The sequence below is a fragment of the Schistocerca americana genome, chromosome 6 (assembly GCF_021461395.2).
Source record: "Schistocerca americana isolate TAMUIC-IGC-003095 chromosome 6, iqSchAmer2.1, whole genome shotgun sequence".
NCBI classification, from domain to species: Eukaryota; Metazoa; Arthropoda; class Insecta; order Orthoptera; family Acrididae; genus Schistocerca; species Schistocerca americana.
Window position 1 is genome coordinate 580,220,365 of NC_060124.1, and position 24,783 is coordinate 580,245,147.

At 43.9% G+C, this 24,783-nt stretch overlaps 1 protein-coding gene across 1 annotated transcript in view; it reads right to left on the minus strand.

The window, feature by feature from the left end:
- The window catches only part of LOC124619619 (medium-chain acyl-CoA ligase ACSF2, mitochondrial-like), a 215,173-nt gene extending 192,047 nt beyond the window's left edge, over positions 1 to 23,126 (minus strand). The window contains exon 1 of the mRNA XM_047146127.1: positions 23,044 to 23,126. Coding sequence (XP_047002083.1) covers positions 23,044 to 23,099 — 56 coding nt within the window. The 5' untranslated portion in view covers positions 23,100 to 23,126. The remainder of the gene's footprint in view (positions 1 to 23,043) is intronic.
- Between the last annotated feature and the right edge of the window lie 1,657 nt (positions 23,127 to 24,783).

A 24,783-nucleotide genomic window follows, 5' to 3' on the forward strand; every position in this document is an offset into this window, starting at 1 on the left:
AAAAAGTTCCTGCAAGCTTAACTGATTCTTCTTGTTCAGGCAGGTCATCCTCTTCAGTTGATTCGTCACTGCTTAAACATCTTTCCGGAAAAAATTTGCACACACGGTATAATCTACATCTTTGAAATGATTGTAAGTATCGAAACCTATCTTATTTAATGTATCTAAAGCTATCTCTACTGCTTTCTCTTTGACACACATCAATCAATCAATCATAGGTAGACCGATAAAACATTATGATCAATTCTAACTCGACACTCTAACAAATCAAGCAAACACAATCAGATATGTTCATCCACTAATCGGTTTACAATTGTTTGCATGGTTACCAATACTTGTTTACAAAAGTTAAACAGCACCGCAATTGTTTGAAAAATTATCATTCATAATAACTAACTCTTAAAGGAAATGCATAGAGCTAGAGTCTGAATGTCAGCAATATTACTGGCTTCCAAACATAGAAGGAAAAAGAATCTGTAGTCGGAGCAGACATAGTTATCAGGAAATTTTCTTCTGTTGAGAGGAACCAGTATTAGTTCCTGCTAGCATTCAGTAGAGATTAATTTTCAAAGTGATTAGCATTAGCCAAGTACATTAATAAAAAGGGACATCTTGTCGGCCCGTGTTATTTTTCCATAAGCGACGACATTTTTTCTCTAGACTCTAAATTCGCTACTTGAACGACAGATTTCAATGTTTTGTCTTTTCTAAATTGTTTTATTATCGATTGAAGCTTTTAGAGGACGAAGTAAAATGTATTAAATTGGAGAAAGTCTGTAGCGTTGAAGAAAACCACTTTTTCAATGGTACTGAACAATTGACTTTGTCAACAAGAGTTCATTTTTTGCTTTCCGCCTCACATCTACTGTTGCATTGTGGTTGTCATTCCAAATACTAGTTTGGCATTGCTATCTGAGGGATTTATTCCTTACGTTTAGCAATTTTTTGTACGAAATTTAATAAGCTAAACACCGTTATCTTGCAATACTTTTCATTTCACACTAACAATTTATTTGAAAATAAAAATGTAGGAGTGAGAACAGAGCAGTTACATACAGTTTTGAGAATCTTGCTTGCAGTTCACTTCATCTCTGAATAACTGATGCAACCTACATTCATCTGAACCCACTTACTGTGTTCAAGCCTCTTGCTATAACACACACACTATTAAGTTTTCCTTTACGCCTCAGAATACGAGCTGTCAACTCATCCCGTCTTTTGGTCAACTCTTACTATAGTCTAGCAAATACATCCTTACTAATAATCGAATCTGCCCATTTAGTCTTCAACGCTCTTTTGTAATCCCACATTTTCATATGGGGCTGTACTCCAGACAAATACTCTGGCTCACAAATAAAGTACCCAGAAGGGAAGCAAGAAACTAAATGAAACTTTAAAGTTAACATAAGACTAATCTAGGTGTAGTACTAGTACTACAGCGTCGTCTACATCGTCGTTGTCATCGCGCAACAGCGCTCTGTGAGACTTAGCCTTCTGTAGAAGATTATTTCATTCTTCCCATTCTTAATTGGAATTTTCCTGATGATGTCCTCTGACGCCTTCCTCTTACCTTACCTTTCATAAAGTTTTGTTAATGTCCCTGTTTCAGAACCGTACATTAGAACCGGCCTTACTAAAACTTTTACACCCATAACTTCAGTTTTCTGAACAGCAGCTTTGATTTCAGATATTTTTTGAGTCCTTGGTAGTACTTGTTGGCTGACAATACTCATTTTTGGATAGTGAAACTAAGAACACCAAACTTATGAGAAACCAATTTCTAAGGATGGGGGCTCATTTCGATAATCGTCCTTAGTGGCAGGCATACTGTTAGTTTTCATTTATCTGTTGGATCATATTTCTAGCAGCTATTTCAAGAATTGTAAAGACTTCTTTCATTGCTATTTGTATTCTTGCAACTATATCATCTGCATATGCGAGCACCTGAACTGATTTCTTCAGGATAGTCCCACTTGCATTGATTTTTGTTTTGTTTTAGAGCGCAAAAACTAAGCTTAGAACACTAATACGACAAAGGAGTTACAAGCGACTACTCGGTAAGCCCAATCGAGGAAACGAAAGAGCTCAGAACAAGGACTTGCTCTTAGCGGAGGGTCCACAAAAAACGCTGTTGAGATAACGGAGGTCCCGAACTAAAGATTAAATGTTGCACTTCGCCAAATCGTCTTCAGCCCGAAAAAAGTACATCTCTTGTTCATATCGCTTCAACTTACTGTCGATTTTTAAGTGCTAGAAGAGTGTAGAGGTTAAGTTGTTTATATAGTTTTCTCAAATTTGTGTTAAAATGTTGTAGATATGTGACACTCGACGGTCGACAAAAGCTGTTACCTGTCATGACAGCGAGGTTGCAACGCCCAGACGTTTGCTGAACCGTGGCGTGCTACGAAGATAACTGCTGTGCAGCTGGACACTACGAACATCTGTCGGCAACGGCTAAGAAGGAACACTTAATGTTAAAGAGAGAACTCGCGTGATACGTTTGTTCGCAGAGAATGGTTCTTGGGTTGTCTTTACAGAATTCCGGCAGTAGTATCCGAGTATTGTTCCAGTAGTGAGCCTCGAGAGAGATTAATAGTTTGACGAGATCGGCTCACACGTACGATACGTGAATTTGTGTGCAATGGGGACAGAACTCAAGATTTGTTCAAAGCAGCTGTAAGTCGTTTGGGAAAGTATTTTGAGAAGATCATCGGCTTATACAGAAAATGATTTTTTTCGCCAGTTATAGGGAAAGCTCCGATTTATTGAAGTATGAGATTAGTTTCTCCTGGTTGCGATTAATCGTGCGTTGTACTGTTTGATTGCCACGCGATGGTATGTATGTGAAGAGGTGTCCACGCGAAGTCTTAGTTACTTTGTGGTTGAGGATTAAAGCACGCACTACGGGATAGGAGAGTTGCATTGTATTATTGTGGTTGTGTAGGTGTATGCAAGCACTAAGAAGTAATGACTTAGCGATATTTGGCTAGGATTTATTGTGTGACTTGACGAGAGCGTCGCGATATAGTAAATTCCGGAAATACCGTTGTGTGTACTGAATGTATAAAGAGAACGGTCATCCTACGCAACACCTATTTATTGAGAAACAACCTGAAGCTTATCGAGAATGTGATAGCTTCTCGCTTTGGCTCTAAACGACAAATCAAGATCCATATAAAAGAGAAAACGCTAATTCTCTGTGAAAGAGGTTATCGAACGCTGAGTTTTGAGTTTTAATTATTAGTAGGTCGCGGAAGTCAACGCCCGAAGTGGTTGAGCTTTTTCTGATTATTTGGAGTTCATATAGCTGAAAAATGGCGGTCACACTCAGGTTTGTTTTATTTTTTATTATATTTCCGCTTAGTGGGGTTTGCAGAGTCAAAATCTCATTCTGGAAACATCCCCCAGGCTGTGGCTAAGCCATGTCTGCGCAATATCCTTTTCTTCAGGAGTGCTACTTCTGCAAGGTTCGCAGGAGAGCTTCTGTAAAGTTTGGAAGGTAGGAGACGAGGTACTGGCAGAAGTAAAGCTGTGAGTACCGGACGTGAGTCGTGCTTGGGTAGCTCAGTCGGTAGAGCACTTGCCCGCGAAAGGCAAAGGTCCCGAGTTCGAGTCTCGGTCCGGCACACAGTTTTAATCTGCCAGGAAGTTTCACATATGGCTATGTTTCGACAGGACATTTGAGTGTGGTTGTAATGTACCCATTGATAGCAGCGTATCAGGTTTGCAGTGTGCAGTCTGACGATGAATTTATAATCTGCTTTGATCAAAGCACTACTCAATCAAACCTGAGAAAAAGAGCACATGTGAGCACTAAGGTTGCACCAACCTTTTACATTACCCGGTGGCCTGCAGTGACACCCTGATCAGAGAGGTAAGTTTGGAGTTGTCCCTTAGTCAGATCATAAAGCATCCCAGCTTAAGTAACACCATGTAAAGAATTCAGCATTCGGTGGGTCTCTAACTAGTAGGATAGCCGTGGAGGAGCAAAGCTGCAAACAGTTGTTGGACTTTAAAATCACAATTGGTCTCGAAAAGCAAAGTGCCATTATGTAAACGAGAGCAAGATTTCACAGGCCGAGCAATTGAATCAACACCTTTCTGAATAATAAACTGTAAAATAAATGCTAATATTAAACTCTAGCAAAGGACTGACATTCACTACATACCATGACGAACTGAGGTGCAGCTGGGAGATTCTTGAAATCTTTAGCCTCATTCCATTTACCTTTCCCAAGATGAAGACTGACATAGTGACCGGCTCATTGCGAGAAAATCTCTGATGATTGCCAGTGTCTCCAATGGTGTGCTCCTTCCAACTGGGGGTCTTCCCTCAGAGGGGGGGAAGGGGGGGGGCTCACCTGACTGATGACTGTTCACACCTCAGGTCAGGTCACACCTCCTGAACTCCTGACAGAATAACTGGCAAGTTGGGAAGGTAACAGCTCGGGCAGTCACCCTTCCCTGAGCCTGGCCTGTACCAGGACGTATGCCCTAACCCTACCTGTCGACCTAGAGATGGGAATTACTCGTTACCCAGTCACCTGTTTCGCGTGTCTGACGTTCGCAGTTTTAAGTTCAAACTGCCACCGCAGTTTCGGCGCTGACGTCGCTTACATGCCAGGAATAAAATCTGTCTTAACTGTTTTCTTACATGCATACACTTTAGCACACTGTTACTGTCTGAACAAAGTGACGGTGAATACTTAAATACTCTTGTGTAGTGCAGGAGTAGCCGACATGTTGACAAAACATTTATGGAATCGGAAACGTTAACCATACGAAGATGGGCATGATAGGGTGAACCCGGTTATAGCATCGGAGTATTTTAAAAGTATTTGTGGCTGATTACGTTATTCACCAGCAAAACGTCGTCTATATGTTGTACTGAAATGACAGAAATCGGCCTTGTGATGCGTACTAAAATCGCCATGACAGCGGTTCAATCCACCTTCCACACTAAATTCGTTCCTCCTGTGCTATTACGCCACAAATTTATGTAGAAGGAGAGCTATGTAACAGGATTTGGAAAGTATGCAGAAGGCAAACACGAAAGTTTGAACCAGTCTTAACTGGTTTATGAAAGGAAAGTCACTTGACATCTCTGTTTGGGAGACTCGTAGGGGATAGTTCCATCCACATAACTGGAGTATTTTTCTTTCTTCGTACACAACGGCATCTTCCCCTTGCGAAGTCCGATTTGAGGTTGGTTGGATGATGGAAGGGACCAGACTACTAGGACATCAGACTCTTTTCCTCGAACAGACAAGTCTGCATGACAGTAGATCAGAGATGGCCTTGCGCGCAAAATCAAGGGGAAGAAAACCTCAAGGTCCACCCAAGGTCAACGAAGGCGAGAAGGGACAAAAAAGAAGAAAGGGAGACATAGGAAGAAAGGCAGGCAAGGTGCCCCTCTAGGTAGCAGCCAGAAGCCCCCAAAGGCAGAGAGGACCCCCATCCCCCACCACTTACCAGGGGCACCCCACGCAGCAATGGCCTAGGAAAGACTAACAACACAGACGGAGCAAGAGAAGCACAGAGAGGCAAAAGATGAAAAAGTCGAACCACGAGACGAGGGAGGAAGAGTAAAAGAACAGGTAGGGTTATGCCAAGGCTGGACCACCAAGCCCAGTCCTGTCTGGGCAGAGGACGCAACAGAGTGTTTTACCAACTCCTCAGTGGGCCGATAAGGTTAAGTGGCTCTCCCTTAAAAAGAGTGGTAAAAGTCCCTTTGCGAATAAAATGTAAAATTGAATCATCTACTGAGGTACTATCCTCTAGCACCAGAGTTAGCGAGTCATGGAGATTAAGGGTCTGCTGCAGGTTGGATGAGTCAAGCAAAACGTGGACCACCATTTAACAGGAACCTCAACTACAGTGAGGCTGGTAGATGACCACGAGTCAGCCAAGTGTGGCAGATGCGGAGCTGGTAAAGGACGCTGCACGAGACTGGTGTCTTTGCATATCTGCTGAGTGTAGGTGGCCTTGATAAGGGGACATGCTGGTTTAGATGTTGAACCAAATTAAGTAGCTTCTGTTGTTGAAGACGAGAACCAAGAACCAAGTTCGTCTGGAATAGCAATTAGTGGGCCACACAGCCTAAGCTCTCCATCTGTTGGACCACCATCAACAGTGTCGTGAGACGCTACGGACTGTGTGTAATTTGGTCCATAACAATGGCACAGTGACTGGAGGTCGGGAATTTACGCGTCCACATCTAGTCGGTCAATTATCAGCGGAGAAAATTCATTCCAAGACCAGGACTGGAACCGGTTGGCTATGAATTGAGCTCCACTGCACAGGCGTGCTTCAGGAACCTCTGATATGGGGGAAGGTGTTAATGGTATTGCTAGTACCGTGGATCCGAATTGAATTCAGGTTTGACAAAAATAGTCAAGTGTCACAAAAGATGAACATTTGCAATTTTTGATAGCGGATACAAACGCTGCAGGATTTTTAGTGGTATTTAACCACTGGCTGGGCTACATGGGATGCAGTCTCTTTAGGACATCGGTATCTCAGAATTCACCTTGAGCGATGCTGGAAAACCATGGAAATCAGATTTCTATGGCCGGGCGTGGACTTAAATCGTCTTGCGCTAACCACTGTGGTTTTTTTATTACTGTGCGCACACAGCAAACAATAGCAATGTAAGAAACTAGTGTGCATTCTTTATTGGTCGAAACAGTTTCAGTCGACATCCTAACATACTTTAATTCCAAATGCCTTCAACGAAAGGTGTGTTAAATACAATATTGCGGTGACGTATAATATTTTCGACACTGCAAGTTATGACCCATTTTTGTCTTTTGTTCATGACACATAATGAAGTACTTACATGTATTAATTTATTTCCTTAGCGTAGTGTAAATATGTAATATCACTAAAAACGCTTGTGCAAAATTTTGCGTGGTGTGGACGATTATGGAAATTAAAAGAATCCCATCAAACAGTTCATCTTAACGTCGTCCAGCAGTGTCACATGCCCCCATTCCTCGAAACGCTGTGCAGTAGTTTTCGACGCAGACCACGACACTGGTACGCACTCTGCTGGCCAGGAAATCCACGATATAGCCTGCCAACGCCGAAAAAAAAAATAAAAAATAAAAAAATTACGGTGATTAAAATTTCTTGTACCAACAGAATTCGAACACACTTCCTCCAGGACGAACACCACCGCATTGTTGTGCTTTTATTATACCGATTGTGGTGCTTTTTGCATACCAGCTCACTGTGCACTTCGTACAATTTTCATCTGTCTAATAGGGGAGTGGAAAGATGCTGCACTGTACTTGCGAGATCTTCCTTCGGCTCGAGTTGACGGTCAAAGTCCTTACAGCGGATGACCTCCACGGTGAATTGCCTGGCTATTATACTAGCTGTTGAGACTCCACTCATCTAGTTAAGAGAATAGCAAGTGACTATAAGGTAATAGTCAACAGTAATTCACGAACATAAATAACTTTGCAAACCATTAAAGTTTCACATAATACCATCCATCGCTATTTTTTTCATTCACATACGGCGATCCGTGAATAGCAGAGTGAAGCAGTCAGGGGGAGTTTGTGAAATAATTAAGAAATCCGTTGGTTCAGAGTAGCAGCTGGTGTGAATTGATTTGGTGTGCTGCACTGACATCTGAGGACCATGTATAGTGTTGTGTTGAGGTATCCCACGATAGATTCTGTTCTCTCCGGGATGCAGTTCGATTCCAGTCACAAAAAGGCTGGAAGAAATATTACGGTTTAGCGCATTGCCGGCGTCGGCATCATTAGAGAACTGAGGATGGATTGAGAACGGTATCGATCACACCCTTTTCAAAGGTATCATCAGGCATTTGACTGAAGCAATAAAGAAATCGTGGAAAAATCTCATGCGGATGGCCAGACAGGGGTTTGAACCGTCGTCCCCTCGACAGCGAGTTCAGTGTGTTGCCATTGCCACCCCTCTCGTACAGTCAGGAACAACCCCACATTGATACAAATTTAAGGGATAAATAAGCTTTGAAAAGTAAAAAATGTTTAATAAATTTAGTCTAATTAAATCAGGCTATGCTGAGAGAATCAGATTAGGGAATGAGGCACTAAAATTAGACAAGTTTTGCTATTTTGCAAATTAAATGAAGGTGTGGAAATAAGTTGGCCACAAAATGGAGATTGGCAGTAGAGAGGAAATAGCTTCCAAAAAAAGCTGAAATATACCGCCTGACAAAAAGTGGAGGACCTGGCGGAAGCGGAGGAAACAAAATAAAACTACACTGATACAGAGGGTATGTCACTTTATTTCAGTGACGACAAAGTCGAGTCGAATTTTCGAAGAACTCGGCAGTAAGAACCCACTCGGCAGTACAACGTTGCACCTGATCGTGCCTGGACGTGTGCACGGATTCGTTTGGGAAAGCTGTCCAGGTCGCGTCCTCTCCTGAGGCAAGCCAGCCCGCAGCTGTTTTAAGTGGTCTCCGGTATCCCGGGTGCTGGCGCTGGGACGGATTTTACATCAGAGCTGGCCCGAGACGTTCCATCTGGGACTCACCTGGGGGTCTTGTTGGCCGTGGGAGTGCCTCAGCATCACTCAGGTCGTTCAGACCCGTGTGCGAGCAGTGTCCTGTCGAAAAATGGCGCCACGATTGTCACGTGGGAGGTAACGCGAGGACGCAGGATGTCTGCGACTTACTGTTGCCCAATGAGAGTTCCCTGTATCACTACCAACCGTCCCCTGAAGTCACACCGAATGGATCCCCGCGTCATGACTCTAGCAGTAATACCACCAAGGCACTCCTAAACATTGGAAGACAGACTTCGGCAGATCCCCCATACTCGCCGGCGGTGGTCGTCTGGGGGTCGTACAAAACCGCCATTTACTGCTGAACACATGTGAACGCCATTAACCATCAGTCCGCGCTCCCCAGTCAAGACGCAGCCGTTTATTTTGTGGAGTTACCGCCAGCCTACACGTGTCACCGTGGTTCCCTAGTTCGTCTGCTGCCGGCATCCGTGCTCTGAACGTGTGATGCCTTTCACGCTCCTTGTATACCCTGCCAGGCCTGGCAACAGTAGTAAGGACGAACGGAACTAACTCACTCTGGTGAGCGTTGTACTTGCGACAGAGTTGCAACTGTAATCTTACACACTCGCCGATGGTATGCGCGTGCGCGAAGTTACACTGACATCCAACCACGTCTTCTGGGTGCTTCGTTTTGCGAACCAGTGCATACGGTTTCAAGCAAATGTCTAGCTGAGGTGAAATTTAAAACTCTCCGCCGTATACGTTGTTCGATAAAATTTCGGGTGAACTACCGTATGTTGCCACGGTATGAATTCCTAAGGTACCAAACTGCTGAGGTCATCGGGCGCTACACTTACACCACCATAGGCCCCACCCACCCCCACCCACACCCACCCACCCACCCACACCCACACCCACACCCACCCACACACACAAATACACACCCACCCACACACACACCCACAAACACACACCCACAAACACACACCCACAAACACACACCCACAAACACACACCCACAAACACACACACACACACACACACCCACAAGCACCCACCCACCCACACACCCAAACACACACACACACACACACACACACACACACACACACACACAAGGGAGGACTAACCTCTGACGGGAGGGACCGCGCAATCCGTTACATGCCGTGACAGACTGCTCGGCCACGATATTTTGCCGCAATCTCCTGCCAGCTTGAGTTCTGTACTGCCATTTGTATACACGTCAAGACGACCAGATGACTGCCTCGAAATATCGTGACAGCAAGTTCCAGGCATCCGATAGTTCACACGATATTCAAAAAATGGTTCAAATGGCTCTGAGCACTATGGGACTCAACTGCTGAGGTCATTAGTCCCCTAGAACTTAGAACTAGTTAAACCTAACTAACCTAAGGACATCACAAACATCCATGCCCGAGGCAGGATTCGAACCTGCGACCGTAGCGGTCTTGCGGTTCCAGACTGCAGCGCCTTTAACCGCACGGCCACTTCGGCCGGCTCACACGATATTCCATGGAACAAAAAAATGTTTAGCTTTATGCGCTGTGTCACTTCATTTACGACTCTTGTGAATCTGCTTTCAGTTGTATGTTACATCGTACCGTTTCTTCAGCGACTTACCTCAGACATCGAATGAGCACAACTGCAGAGTCTTACAGAAAAATAGCCGTGATTGGTAGCAGAACAAACACGTCTCTATATTTAAAAATCTTTTGACTCAGTTTCGAGGTAGGATGCTTCCCTTACGTGTCAGAAACGTTCTAAGGATCTGTAAGCTAAGCAACAGGAACACGCTTGCGGAATATTTGTTCGGCCAATTTTTGGGTACTGTTCGTCGATGTGGAACCCCTACTAAGTGGGATGAACGGAAGAGCGAGGGAAAATTCGAAGACTAGCTCTGCGTTTCGTCATGGACTTGTTTACTCTGCACGAAAGCTTTACCGTAACACCCGATAGGCTGAAGTGGGTGATGCCGCAAGAGACACTGTGCGACGTGGAGACTTTCTGCAAATCCACCGAAGTCCACTGCGCGATACGAGCCACATGGGCCACTACAGTCCAAATTATACCTCGATTAAACTCGAAAAGAGAAACATTAAGAGACACACACGTACGCAGACAACCTTTCTTTCCATGAACGGATCAGGAAACAGTGCGAGGTTAAGACGCTGGACGCATATTCGAGAGGACAGCGGTTCAGATCCCTGCTCAGCCACTCAGATTTTTATTTTCCGTAGTTTCGCTAAATCGCTTAAGGCGAATGCTGCGATTGTTCCTCTGAAAGGGAGTCTGCCCGTTTTTCTCCCCATTGTGCCTTCAATTCGATCGTGTGATTCGTTTCTAATGAACTTTATGTCCTTTCCGCCATGCACCAGCAGTCGGTTTGCAGAGGACAGATGAATGTTCTCTGGCATGTTCCACATCCACGAAAATCTATGGGTCTGTGACGATGAGAATCTCTCATGTAACCCAAACTGAAACTGTATTCGGGAGGAACACAGTACAGGTCCTAGTCCAGCCGTCCAGAGTAAGATTAAAATTCCAGTAGCATTCCTCAGTCACTACAGCCATGTCGGAACTACACCAGTTAATGTCAGTATTTTTCTAAAGCTAGCACAGTGCTCCACTGTTTACCATGGAAACATCACAGCAAAAGCCCAGACATCAGTATTCAGCGCGCTATGAATTTTCGACTGATGTTTACTGCCTCTCCGTTATCGTATTTCGGGACGGAAATCCCTCATCTCACTTTCTGGTGAGATAAATAATAGTTCATTAAGATATTGTTTTCAATACCGTGCCAAATTCAACTTTCAGAAAATATTTTTCAGAGAAAACGAAATTTAATGAATGGTTAGTATTGAAAGGTCTCTGTTGGTTTCCTTTCATGTTAATTTCTTAAATCTGCTATTTACGGCATGAATTCCTCTTCTAAATTTACTGTGGTGTTTCTGACTATCTGGGAGGAGACTGAGCAGTGAAACGTGTTACTTTTACACATAAACAAGAACGATCTGTCACACTACTACACTTTAAAACACAGTTTATATGTAATTCATGTCACACAGTCTCATACGGAACCTACATCCGCTTTCTTTTATATACTGTATATGATAAGATACTGTCATCCCCCTTCCCTTCTGCGTGAGAGGATGAATGAGCAAATGTATTTCTAGTTGCATGCTTGATGGTAGCAGACAAGCCTGTCTGCTAGAGAACAGTAGGACCAACGTCGGAACAGGTAGCTACGCTTTCTGAAAGCAGAGAGGTTTCTATTCTTAGTATGGTCTTGTCCATCCCTTGTCATGTTGGTATAGGAAGCTGCCTCTCTGGTCACTTCCGTTTGTATCTGTTAAGCGCGTTTGGTAGGAGCCCAAGTCAGTCTGTCTGCGGCAAGCGTCTGAAGTGGTAAGATCTCCGGCTAAGTGCGTGTCTGCTAAGTCCGTAGGACAATGGATTTCTTAAGTTCAGCCTAACTGATAATTTAATCACCTTTATTTCAGGTTTAGCTCTAAAATATCTAATGTTATCTTAAATTGCAACGCAGTGAAATTCGAGTGTGAAGTTCAGAATATCTTCCGGTAGTTGCTTTGTCACTACTTTGTGAGTAAAGTGGAACCACGTGTTGAACAGTAGCTCTAAGATCATCAATGTTAAATGCGAATGTGCATGAGATTATAGCGTCTCGTCTTGAAAATATGTTTCAATATAGCAACTTTTCTTTATGTTCAACCCACATGGGGTGTACTTTGTGATACCAGTACTACGCGCTTATACAATTGTTTGACCCATCAGGTTAATAGTAAGACAATAGTAACCAGTTCGAGGTTTTTCTTTTGTAAATTGCGTTTCGATGTAATTTATTTTAATTATCAGAATTATTGTGGAGTTACACTCTTTGTGTAAACCAAGTTGACCACATGAAGCATGTGGTGTAAGCATCAAAGGAGCCCTCAGCTATTCTTTTCGGGAAGATTTCACAGAGAGTTAGTATGAATTTAGTATACCAGTGTGTGGTAATTTCATGACGGACAGGGTTGCGCAACGAACGTAACTTCTTTGGGTGAAAATTGAATTGGTTGGTTGTGGTTAATTTCCTCTTGCATATGTTTCAGCGTTCTTCGTGTGTTATTTTATGAATGCAGTGTTGTATGCAGTCTCCCAATCTTGGCTCCTTATTTGATGTGTTCCGTAAGATTACAAACTCACATTTACACAATCCTAAATAAGGCACCAGTTTAGTTATGAATCAAGTTTGATATGCTGAAATTTTAACGGAACAATGATCAATGTTAAAATAAATGTCCAAATATAAACTGATTTATTTCTCTCTCTCTCTCTCTCTCTCTCTCTCTCTCTCTCTCTCTCTCTATATATATATATATATATATATATATATATATATATATATATATATATATATATATCTCACCGGTTATCGTAAGATGAGTACTAAAAGATTATAATTAATGTTAGTCTGATTGGGAATTTGGTAAGCTAGACTGGATACCTGGTGAAACAGTTGCGCAGTAATGCAAGGTTGACTTCCTCAGAAGGCTAACAGCTTTTAACCCACTTTTACGGTCTTGAATATCAGCACCGTTTCAGAACAAATTAATGCAACAACATTACAGTATACAGTTATGTGTTTGGTTTATGACTTACATTCAGACATTGTTCTGCAAGTTCAGGTGATGAATTACCGCATCCTTTGTTCCTTATGGTTCACGATCAGGATTCGTCAGTCAAGATCTGACAAAAGTAAGCGCTGCTAAGTTGATACAAAAACGGCACTGATTTATGAGGTCACGGTATCACAAGTTCAGATAAAAGTAACACTGTTGAGCAACTACGCCCGTCAGTATCTTCTTTCCGCATCTTCGCCGAAGGCTGCGGCAGTTTTCAGTCATTGCTGTTTCGGCGGAATGTATCTTTTTTAGATAAGCGCAGTTTCCTGCCGAATCTTTCTATTCGTCCCATTTGCAACCTCCCAGTGAACGAAGCAGTCCAAGGCCGTCAGGTGCCGAATTACCACGAACCCATTTTGTATTTTATAGACAGACTAGTCGCTCTGTGACTTATTGGAATGCTTCCTCGCCACGATAAGTGTGTAAGTAACAGTGTGGCAACGCACTGTTTACCGCTAAAGTAACTTCAGAACCTATGCAAAGAACTCTTGCATGCATACTTAATTTGGAAATTACGTGCATATTTATGAGCTACCAGTACGTATTGATGATTCAAAAATGATCATAGAGGCTGAAAGCGGCCGACTTTACAGACTTTTGCCTACTACAGACAAAGGTACAACAGCTTCTAATAACTATATACAGGCTGGGCACCCCAATTTGAAGAAACTGTATAGATGAATATTTCGTATACTAGTAATACCAGACATTATCACCAAACAGAACAGCGATCTTACGCAATTTCAAAAAAATTAAAAGATGTATACAAAACTTTAGTTACCTATCTGGATTGCAAACAATATACAACATTAAGTTTGATAACTACAGGGTTATTACAAATGATTGAAGCGATTTCACAGCTCTACAATAACTTTATTATTTGAGATATTTTCACAATGCTTTGCACACACATACAAAAACTCAAAAAGTTTTGTTAGGCATTCACAAATGTTCGATATGTGCCCCTTTAGTGATTCGGCAGACATCAAGCCTATAATCAAGTTCCTCCCACACTCGGCGCAGCATGTCCCCATCAATGAGTTCGAAAGCATTGTTGATGCAAGCTCGCAGTTCTGGCACGTTTCTTGGTAGAGGAGGTGTAAACACTGAATCTTTCACATCACGATGCGTGAAACTTGCCCGCATGCGTTCAACCGTTTCTTCGCTCACTGCAAGCCGACCCGTTGATTTCCCCTTACAGAGGCATCTAGAAGCTTTAAACTGCGCATACCATCGCCGAATGGAGTTAGCAGTTGGTGGATCTTTGTTGAACTTCGTCCTGAAGTGTCGTTGTACTGTTATGACTGACTGATGTGAGTGCATTTCAAGCACGACATACGCTTTCTCGGCTCCTGTAGCCATTTTGTCTCACTGCGCTCTCGAGTGCTCTGGCGGCAGAAACCCGAAGTGCGGCTTCAGCCGAACAAAACTTTATGAGTTTTTCTACGTATCTGTAGTGTGTCGTGACCATATGTCAATGAATGGAGCTACAGTGAATTTATGGAATCGCTTCAATCATTTGTAATAGCCCTGTAGTTTCCGTTTTTTCGCTCAGCCATCCTCAGATCCGAAAGAACGGGCAAAAACAAAACTGTTTCAGGAATACTGACAGTCTTCAAGAATATACACATTTCTAGGAAGTGTAAAGGCATAGTGTAACGTACACAGTAAAGCTAGACAACATTGCCTGCATGTATTGGTACGACGTAAGAAAGGTAAAACAGCTATGTGGACGTGCACCATAATTTTACGGCGTTACAAAAATAGGGAAGTGACAAACGTAAATAAACACCATTCTCAGACGAGAGAACCCCAAAAAGTCCTGGCTTTACCAAAGAGAAAGTGATTTTAAGTCTAGAGGGGTAAAAGAAGCACACAATTTAATTACAATCAACGAAATTAATCGGTTTATCACAACTTTGTTTATGCCGATTTATTCCATTATTTGTAATGAAACTGTTTGCATCTTAGTTCTGCTGGTTTAGAATCAATCTTCTCTCGCTAGTATAGCCAGCACTTCATTAGAGTTCTCTCTCACATGGGAATGGTATGCATTTTACGTGTATTACTTACCTATTTTTTAATGCCGTAAAATTATTGTCCACGTCCATCTTATAGCTGCTTTTCCTTTGCGTGGTGTCGAAATACTCACTCGACGCTGTCTAGCCTTCCTCTATACATTTACACTATGCCTTTACCATGATTGGTATGTCTTTTTGTGAGTTACTATACCTACAAATGTGTGTATTCTAGAAGAATTTTACGCTGAGGTGACAAAAGTCAGGGGATGCCTCTAACGTCGTGTCGGACCTCCTGTCCAGCGTAGTGCAGCAGCTCGATGTGGCAAGGAAAGTCGTTGGAAGTCCCCTGTAGAAATACGGGGCCATGCTGTCTCTGTAGCCGCCCATAACTGCGAAAGTGTCGCCGGTGCTGGATTTTGTTTGCGAACTGATCTCTCGATTACGTCCAACAAATGTTCGATGGGCTTCAAGTCAGTCAATCGCGCTGTGGCCAAATCATTTGCTCGAATTGTTCAAAATGTTCTTCAAACCAATTGCAGACTGCTGTGGTCCGGTGACTTGGCGCATTGTCATTCATAACAATTGCACCGTTTTTTGGGAACATTACGTTCATGAATGGCTGCAAATGTGCTCCAAGTAACCGAACATAACCATTTCCCGCCAGTGATCGATTCCGTTGGACCAAATGACTCAGTTTATTCCATATACATACGGCCCACACGATTATACAGGGTGTTACAAAAAAGGTACGGCCAAACTTTCAGGAAACATTCCTCACACACAAATAAAGAAAAGATGTTTTGTGGACGTGTGTCCGGAAACGCTTAATTTCCATGTTAGAGCTCATTTTAGTTTCGTCAGTATGTACTGTACTTCCTCAATTCACCGCCAGTTGGCCCAATTGAAGGAAGGTAATGTTGACTTCGGTGCTTGTGTTGATACGCGACTCTACAGTACTAACATCAAGCACATCAGTACGTAGCTTCAACAGGTTAGTGTTCATCACGAATGTGGTTTTGCAGTCAGTGCAATGTTTACAAATGCGGAGTTGGCAGATGCCCATTTGATGTATGAATTAGCACGGGGCAATAGCCGTGGCGCGGTACGTTTGTATCGAGACAGATTTTCAGAACGAAGGTGTCCCGACAGGAAGACGTTCGAAGCAATTAATCGGCGTCTTAGGGAGCACGGAACATTCCAGCCTATGACTCGCGACTGGGGAAGACCCAGAACGACGAGGACGCCTGCAATGGACGAGGCAATTCTTCGTGCAGTTGAAGATAACCCTAATGTCAGCGTCAGGTAACTTTGACCACGTCACTGTATGGAGAGTGCTACGGGAGAACCAGTTGTTTCCGTACTACGTACAGCGTGTGCAGGCACTATCAGCAGCTGATTGGCCTCCACGGGTACACTTCTGCGAATGGTTCATCCAACAATGTGTCAATCCTCATTGCAGTGCAAATGTTCTCTTTACGGATGAGGCTTCATTCCAACGTGGCCAAATTGTAAATTTTCACAATCAACATGTGTGGGCTGACGAGAATCCGCACGCAATTGTGCAATCACGTCATCAACACAGATTTTCTGTGAACGTTTGGGCAGGCATTGTTGGTGATGTCTTGATTGGGCCCCATGGTCTTCCACCTACGCTCAATGGAGCACGTTATCATGATTTCATACAGGATACTTTACCTGTGCTGCTAGAACATGTGCCTTTACAAGTGACCAATTCCATGGCCTCCACGCTCTCCTGACCGCAACCCTCTTGACTTTCATTTATGGGGCATTTGAAAGCTCTTGTCTACGCAACCCCGGTACCAAATGTAGAGACTCTTCGTGCTCGTATTGTGGACGGCTGTGATACAATACGCCATTCTCCAGGGCTGCATCAGCGCATCAGGGATTCCACGCGACGGAGGGTGGATGCATGTATCCTCGCTAACGGAGGACATTTTGAACATTTCCTGTAACAGTGTTTGAAGTCACGCTGGTACGTTCCGTTGCTGTGTGTTTCCATTCCATGATTAATGTTATTTGAAGAGAAGTAATGAAATGAGCTCTAACATGGAAAGTAAGCGTTTCCGGGAACATGTCCACATAACATATTTCCTTTCTTTGTGTGTGAGGAATGTTTCCTGAAAGTTTGGCCGTACCGTTTTGAAACACCCTGTAGAGCTTGCACAGTGACTTGTTGGCAGCTTGGGTCCATGGCTTCGTGGGATTTGCGCCACACTATCTCTGCCACCAGCTCTTACCAACTGAAATAGGGACTCATCTGGCCAGGCCACGGTTTTACAGTCCTTTAGAGTCCGACCGATGTGGTCGCGAGCCCGGGAGAGGCGCTGCAGGCGACGTGCTGATACTACAGGTATTCACGCCAGTCTTCTGCTGCCGTTCCCCATTAATGCCAAATTTCGCCACACCGTCCTATAGGATACGTTCGTCCTACGTCCCACAATGGTTTCTGCGGTTATTCCACGCAGTGTTGCTTGTCTCTTAGCACTGACACCTCTACGCAAAAGCTGCTGCTATCAGCCGTTAAGTGGTGGCCGATGTGCACTGCGTTGTTTGTGGTGAGAGGTAATGCACTAAATTTGGTGTTGTTCACGTCCTATGGACACTGCCAATCTCTGAATATTGAATTCCCTAACGATATCAGAAATGGAATGGCCCACGTGTCTAGCTCCGACCGTCATTCCGCGTTCAAAGTCTTTCCCATCGTGCACCCTTAACTACGTCGGAAATCTTCACATGAATCAGCTGATCACAAATGACAGCCTCGCCAATGCACTGCCCTTTTATACCTTGCTTAGGCGATACTACCTCCACCTGTATATATAGGGCGGTCCATCTGAAGTTTCGGATGAGATTATCTCAAAACTATATATCGGGTAAAAATAGTGGGTAAGACAAGTTCGTAAGCTCAAATGGGGACATCAAATGATACTACACGTGACCTCCAGCCCCCGCCCCCTTGGGTGGGGCAGGGTGCAACTTTTAAATCTTAAATGGGAAACCCCATTTTTAGAGGAGATTCGGATTCTCCATAAAGAGTAATCAAGTTTTGTCTGAAATATTTTTGTAAACCATTGGTAGATGGCGCTGAAATCGAGAAAAATTAAAATTGGGGAAGAACTTCGATTTATTTAGAATGATCCGTGAAGGACACAAAATGTGCACCAGTTCTTTCATTACTCCGAATTAAGCAATTTTTTTTTTTTTACAAAATGTATCCTACCCGCCACAGTTTATGATGGAGGGAGACGGAACGGTATTAAAATCTCGTTAGGGAACTCTTCACAATTGCATTAGTCACCCGACTGTACGCCACCGTGGCCAAACTGCGAACTGTGGCTCAGTATAAAGGTCAGTGCAGTGCGATCAGACGTGACTTCACTTTCAAATTGTGAACCGTGAACAAATGACGAAAGTAAACTATTCTTTAGCGAAACATGGCTCACTATCCTCCTACAGAGATTGTTGACATGATAATTTTAGGTATGCGGATCGTTTCCCAAACAGTCGACATCCAAGCGAAAACATTATTCGAAATTGCACTCAACGAGCTTGAAATGGATACATGCAACGTCAACCTCGTCATTGCGAATACAATGAAAATGACGCTCGTAGCCCTAGCGTTCTCGTCTGTGTTCAACTGGATCCCGAAATGAGTAGTGCGATTCAGAGAAACTGGAATACCAAAATCAACTGATTTGAGGATTTTGAAGGTACATAAATATCATGCTTATCATATCACGCTGACAGGCAATAACGCCGAAAGATAAGCAAACACGCGTGCATTTCTGCCAATAGGACTTGGAAATAAGAGGTGAAATATTTTTTTTAGATACGTTATGTTCACCGATGAGGCCACATTAAAAAACAATGACGAATTAAATCGTCATGATTGTCAGTATTGGTCCCCTTCAATTCACACTGGCACAGACCCGTTGGCGGTCAACACAAATGGTCGTTAACGGTCTGGTGTGGAATTTTAAACGGTTACTTGATAAGACTATTTTTTGACCGAAAAGTTACTGGGGAATCTTTTTTACAACTTCTCCGCGATGATTTGTTGGAGCTAATGGAAGATGTTGATTTAGAAACTATTGAACGAGTGTCGTTCCAAAAGGACGGAGCAGCTCCCCGTTATGATAAAAATGTGCGGAACGTTTTAAATTTACGGTACCCTGGTCGGTGGATAGGACGCGGTGGACCAACTCAGTGGCCTCCACGTTCACCAGACCTAATATCTCCTCATTTTTTTCTTGTGGGGTTATTTAAGATACACTCCTGGAAATTGAAATAAGAACACCGTGAATTCATTGTCCCAGGAAGGGGAAACTTTATTGACACATTCGTGGGGTCAGATACATCACATGATCACACTGACAGAACCACAGGCACATAGACACAGGCAACAGAGCATGCACAATGTCGGCACTAGTACAGTGTATATCCACCTTTCGCAGCAATGCAGGCTGCTATTCTCCCATGGAGACGATCGTAGAGATGCTGGATGTAGTCCTGTGGAACGGCTTGCCATGCCATTTCCACCTGGCGCCTCAGTTGGACCAGCGTTCGTGCTGGACGTGCAGACCGCGTGAGACGACGCTTCATCCAGTCCCAAACATGCTCAATGGGGGACAGATCCGGAGATCTTGCTGCCCAGGGTAGTTGACTTACACCTTCTAGAGCACGTTGGGTGGCACGGGATACATGCGGACGTGCATTGTCCTGTTGGAACAGCAAGTTCCCTTGCCGGTCTAGGAATGGTAGAACGATGGGTTCGATGATGGTTTGGATGTACCGTGCACTATTCAGTGTCCCCTCGACGATCACCAGTGGTGTACGGCCAGTGTAGGAGATCGCTCCCCACACCATGAGGCCGGGTGTATGCCCTGTGTGCCTCGGTCGTATGCAGTCCTGATTGTGGCGCTCACCTGCACGGCGCCAAACACGCATACGACCATCATTGGCACCAAGGCAGAAGCGACTCTCATCGCTGAAGACGACACGTCTCCATTCGTCCCTCCATTCACGCCTGTCGCGACACCACTGGAGGCGGGCTGCACGATGTTGGGGCGTGAGTGGAGGTGTGCGGAACCGTAGCCCAGCTTCATGGAGACGGTTGCGAATGGTCCTCGCCGATACCCCAGGAGCAACAGTGTCCCTAATTTGCTGGCAAGTGGCGGTGCGGTCCCCTACGGCACTGCGTAGGATCCTACGGTCTTGGCGTGCATCCGTGCGTCGCTGCGGTCCGGTCCCAGGTCGACGGGCCCGTGCACCTTCCGCCGACCACTGGCGACAACATCGATGTACTGTGGAGACCCCACGCCCCACGTGTTGAGCAATTCGGCGGTACGTCCACCCGGCCTCCCGCATGCCCACTATACGCCCTCGCTCAAAGTCCGTCAACTGCACATACGGTTCACGTCCACGCTGTCGCGGCATGCTACCAGTGTTCAAGACTGCGATGGAGCTCCGTATGCCACGGCAAACTGGCTGACACTGACGGCGGCGGTGCACAAATGCTGCGCAGCTAGCGCCATTCGACGGCCAACACCGCGGTTCCTGGTGTGTCCGCTGTGCCGTGCGTGTGATCATTGCTTGTACAGCCCTCTCGCAGTGTCCGGAGCAAGTATGGTGGGTCTGACACACCGGTGTCAATGTGTTCTTTTTTCCATTTCCAGGAGTGTATATTGTTTATGAAAGACAGCCCACAACCCGAAACGATATGGAGCAACGCATTCGAAGAGCGTGTGTTGCCATACCACGGGATGGAAACATCATTCTACGTTCCTGGATAACGCTGAAAGTAGGATACAGCACATTTTGTACAAAAATAGCTTAATTTGGCGTAACAAAAGAATTTGCACACATTTTTTTATCGCTTTGATGCGTCTTTCTCGGATAATTCCAAATAAATCAGAGTTCTTCCCCAATTTTACTTTTTTCTGGATTTCAGCGCCATCTGCCAATGGTTTAAAAATGTTTCAGACAATTTGATTACTTTTTTCTGGAGAATCCGAATCTGCAATAAAAATGGGGTTTTCCATTTAAGATTAAAAAGTTGCACCCTGCCCCACCCAAGGGGGCGGGGGCTGGAGGTCACGTGTAGTATCTTTTTGTGTCCCCTGTGAGCTTACCAACTTTTCTTACCCAATCTATAGTTTTCGAGATAATCTCATCCGAAACTTGAGATGGCCCACCCTGTATACATATCGCTACCCTATCACTTGTCACACCGGTATAAGACAATTTACCTACAATATTTTTCTGTTTCTGCTTTTTCTTACAGATCTGAGGATGGCCGTGTGAAGAACCGAAACTACTCACCAAATTCAATGTTTTACATTTTTTGCGATCCAGGGAGTGAATAATTTCCTATAAAATCTCTAAATAAATTCATATGCCTTCATAAAATGATGGAACAAATGCATCGATCGTGTTGCTACTGTAAGAGTGTAGATCCAGTTTTTTATAGGTTGACGATAAGAGGACGTATTTTACGGAGTATTTAGTTTTGTTGGCCTCTGGTTGCTACACAGCAAGAGTCCAGCACACACACACCTCTGCATTAGGCGTTCGCCCTACGGAGGCCTTACTACTGTTGGGTGTTTGTTGTGTTGCCGCCACCTGCGAATGATTCAGCTAATACTGTTGCAGAAAGTATCTCTTTCGCTCACAAGTAAGGTGTAAGATTTCATTTGTACACAGGAATTTTTGCATCATCTTTATGCGTCACGGCTACAAACTGCGAGGGTGGAGAGCCTGAGGTCCTATGATTCGTGTAGCAAAGTTTTTTTTTTTTTTTTTTTTTTTTTTTTTTTAAGGGAGGTACAACAGAAAAAAAGGAAATCAATTGAGTCTTGTGGCATAACGCGCGACTCCGATGGACAAACTCATGTTCCTCCTTGGAAAAGTTTGTTTTCATTAACGTCTTCCGTTCTCTAAGTGCTAGAAACGTTTTATCTTGAGTACGACTGATACTAATACAGATGACGGCGTGCTGAGTATAGGCTTTTTTGGATGATCAGAGCGGCAGGAGAATATGAAAAGCAGAGAGTGCCATTTCCGGTACATATCTACCAATTCTCCAAAAGTCTGAATTTAACATAGGACAAAATCTCGAAGTCGAATGATCAGGAACTGCATATCATTCCTTCCAATCCACTTTCCTGTTAGATACTGGCCTTGCAAATATCCCTTACCACCGCACTACTGAATGTCTGCAGCGAAGCATAAACAGGTACAATATGATGTTACAAATGACAAGCTTCTCGTGGACAGACTACGGAAATATCCTGCGCCGCAAGAAATATTAATTCAAAACTGTTTTTCTCCGTAAAGCTTTCCTGCTTGAGCAGTAAGTGGAATGTACCTCATGAAGACAGAAAGGCAGCTGAAATTACGTCAATGAATGTGACTTAAATAAGCAGAATTTTATCAGCACTCGGCACAAAATAATCTTATCAGTTCTGCAAGAAGAAGAAATGTCGTACGTGCTGTGAATTACGGGAGCCTACAGAGAGAGATGTTGACTGCTAAAATAAAAGCTACGCCACCGCGGATGGCAGCGACCTGGCGCCTATACACAAGTGTTTCACAATTCCTACTACGGACGTCAAGGGGCTGTAGATGGGACTACGTAGATAAAGTTTCGATAAAGGCTCCGTATCCGGAAAAGTACCATTTAGATATAAAACAAGTCCAAAGGCCGGTTCACTTCCAGATCAGAATAATTTGCTTAGGACGGAACACAAGCAGAAAGAGCGTGTGAGCGCGGATGTTTAAGTACTCACTGCCTCGCCGCGGCCCTGCTGCCGAGTACGATGACGAACCGCCGCCACAGAACCATCGCCTCTGACTGGTGACCGCCTACTGGCGCTACTTACCGCCGGCGCCTACCGCTTCCATGCAGCGGCTACTCCAGCACCGTACAGCGGCGGCCGGGCTAACTAATGTACTAGCAGCCTGTCTGTCGCTAATTCGAGGAGAAACTGGTTTTACACGCAAACAAAAAGTTTGTGTAATGTGAAAATCTATCTCTTTTTTGGTGTGTGTGGAATCTTGACTTGAAAAGTTCGCCATATGATTTAAACAAAGCTAGCTCTTAAAAATAATTTTAATAAACCGTTGGCATTTACGGTTACCGTAAATGAACATCTTTTTACGTTTGTCTATCGATAATAATGTATGCTGCGGAAAACAAAGTAAAATTACGGCACAATTTAAAATTTACATGTTAATTTGCTTTGAACAATTTATTTTGCATCGAACAAAATAAAAAACAACCCGGTAAAGAACTAAGCAACTCAACTTTAAAAAGCAAGAAAAAAAAAGAAAAAAAGGCTATACAAATCGTACCTGTCTGGCTTCGGTTTGCGCAAACTCTTTCACTCGATTAGCGCAATTTAAGTGGTCTGCAACCTCGTGCTCAATAGATATCGTTGCAAGATGGCTTAAGTGAGTCTGTCCCATCGTGGTTATGAGAAACGTTTTTATCCGTTTTAGTTTTGCGAAACTTCTCTCACCACCCGCAACTGTCATCGGGAGTCTTAGGAGAATTCTTACATCGTTGTTAGCATTGAGGCAAAAATTATGTCCTATAAATCCTAAGTCTCTGTCAGACCTATTCCGGTTTTCACCGACACTGAAAGCACTTTTAAGTTGTTCCCTCAAGTCTAGCGCGTCAACTTCACTTGGCTCGTTGGCTTGCAAAACCGCTTGCGAGGTTTCTGCACTTTTTGTCCAGGCTATCAAGAGGCATATTATTCAGCTTGCCGATGTCGTACAGAAAATCAAAATTATTCCAATGAGACTTCAGTCGAGTGAATCTCTCGTCCAAAAAATTTGGTGACTACGTTTAAAAGATAATACAAGTAATAGAATGCAATCTTGTAACGTTTTGTTGGATTCTCAATCGTCTCATCCCTTCCTTCTTAGCTTCTTGCTTCGTTGCCGAGTAACACTTAAAGCGGCAACGTGAGATCTTGTAGCTCTAATTCTGTGGCGAGTTCCTTGGAATCTGTCAAGAAAGACACAAGCTTTTTTCTGTTCTGCTGTTTTCAAGATATAATTTCCTACTTTCGAGCATTGCCACGGACTCAGAAACATTCACGTCGATGCTTTGGAGGGCCTTACTGACAACGCTCATGTGAAGAAGTACGTCGTATCAGATTACCAGAGAAGTAAGGTATAATTTTTCGTCTGATTCCCAGGTGTTGTGGCTTTGAGACAGGTCAAGCCATCGGATTCTTCTGACATGTTTACAAGCGCGTCATAACTCCTCCATCTCGAAAGCTAAGTGGAGGAAGTGCCTCAGTGCGGCTTTCCCACCTAGCATCGCTCTGCTGTTTCGACGTCAGGTTAGACACATAATACGTCAAGACATCCCAGCGTCGAGCGGAGGACGAGCAGAAATCGTTCAAGCTCTTCACTGTCGCAAACATGGAAAAAGCATATTGAGAAGACATAACGGAATCAGTTACAACAAGATTCAATGAGTGACTGCTACACAGTACACAGAATGATCTCTTATT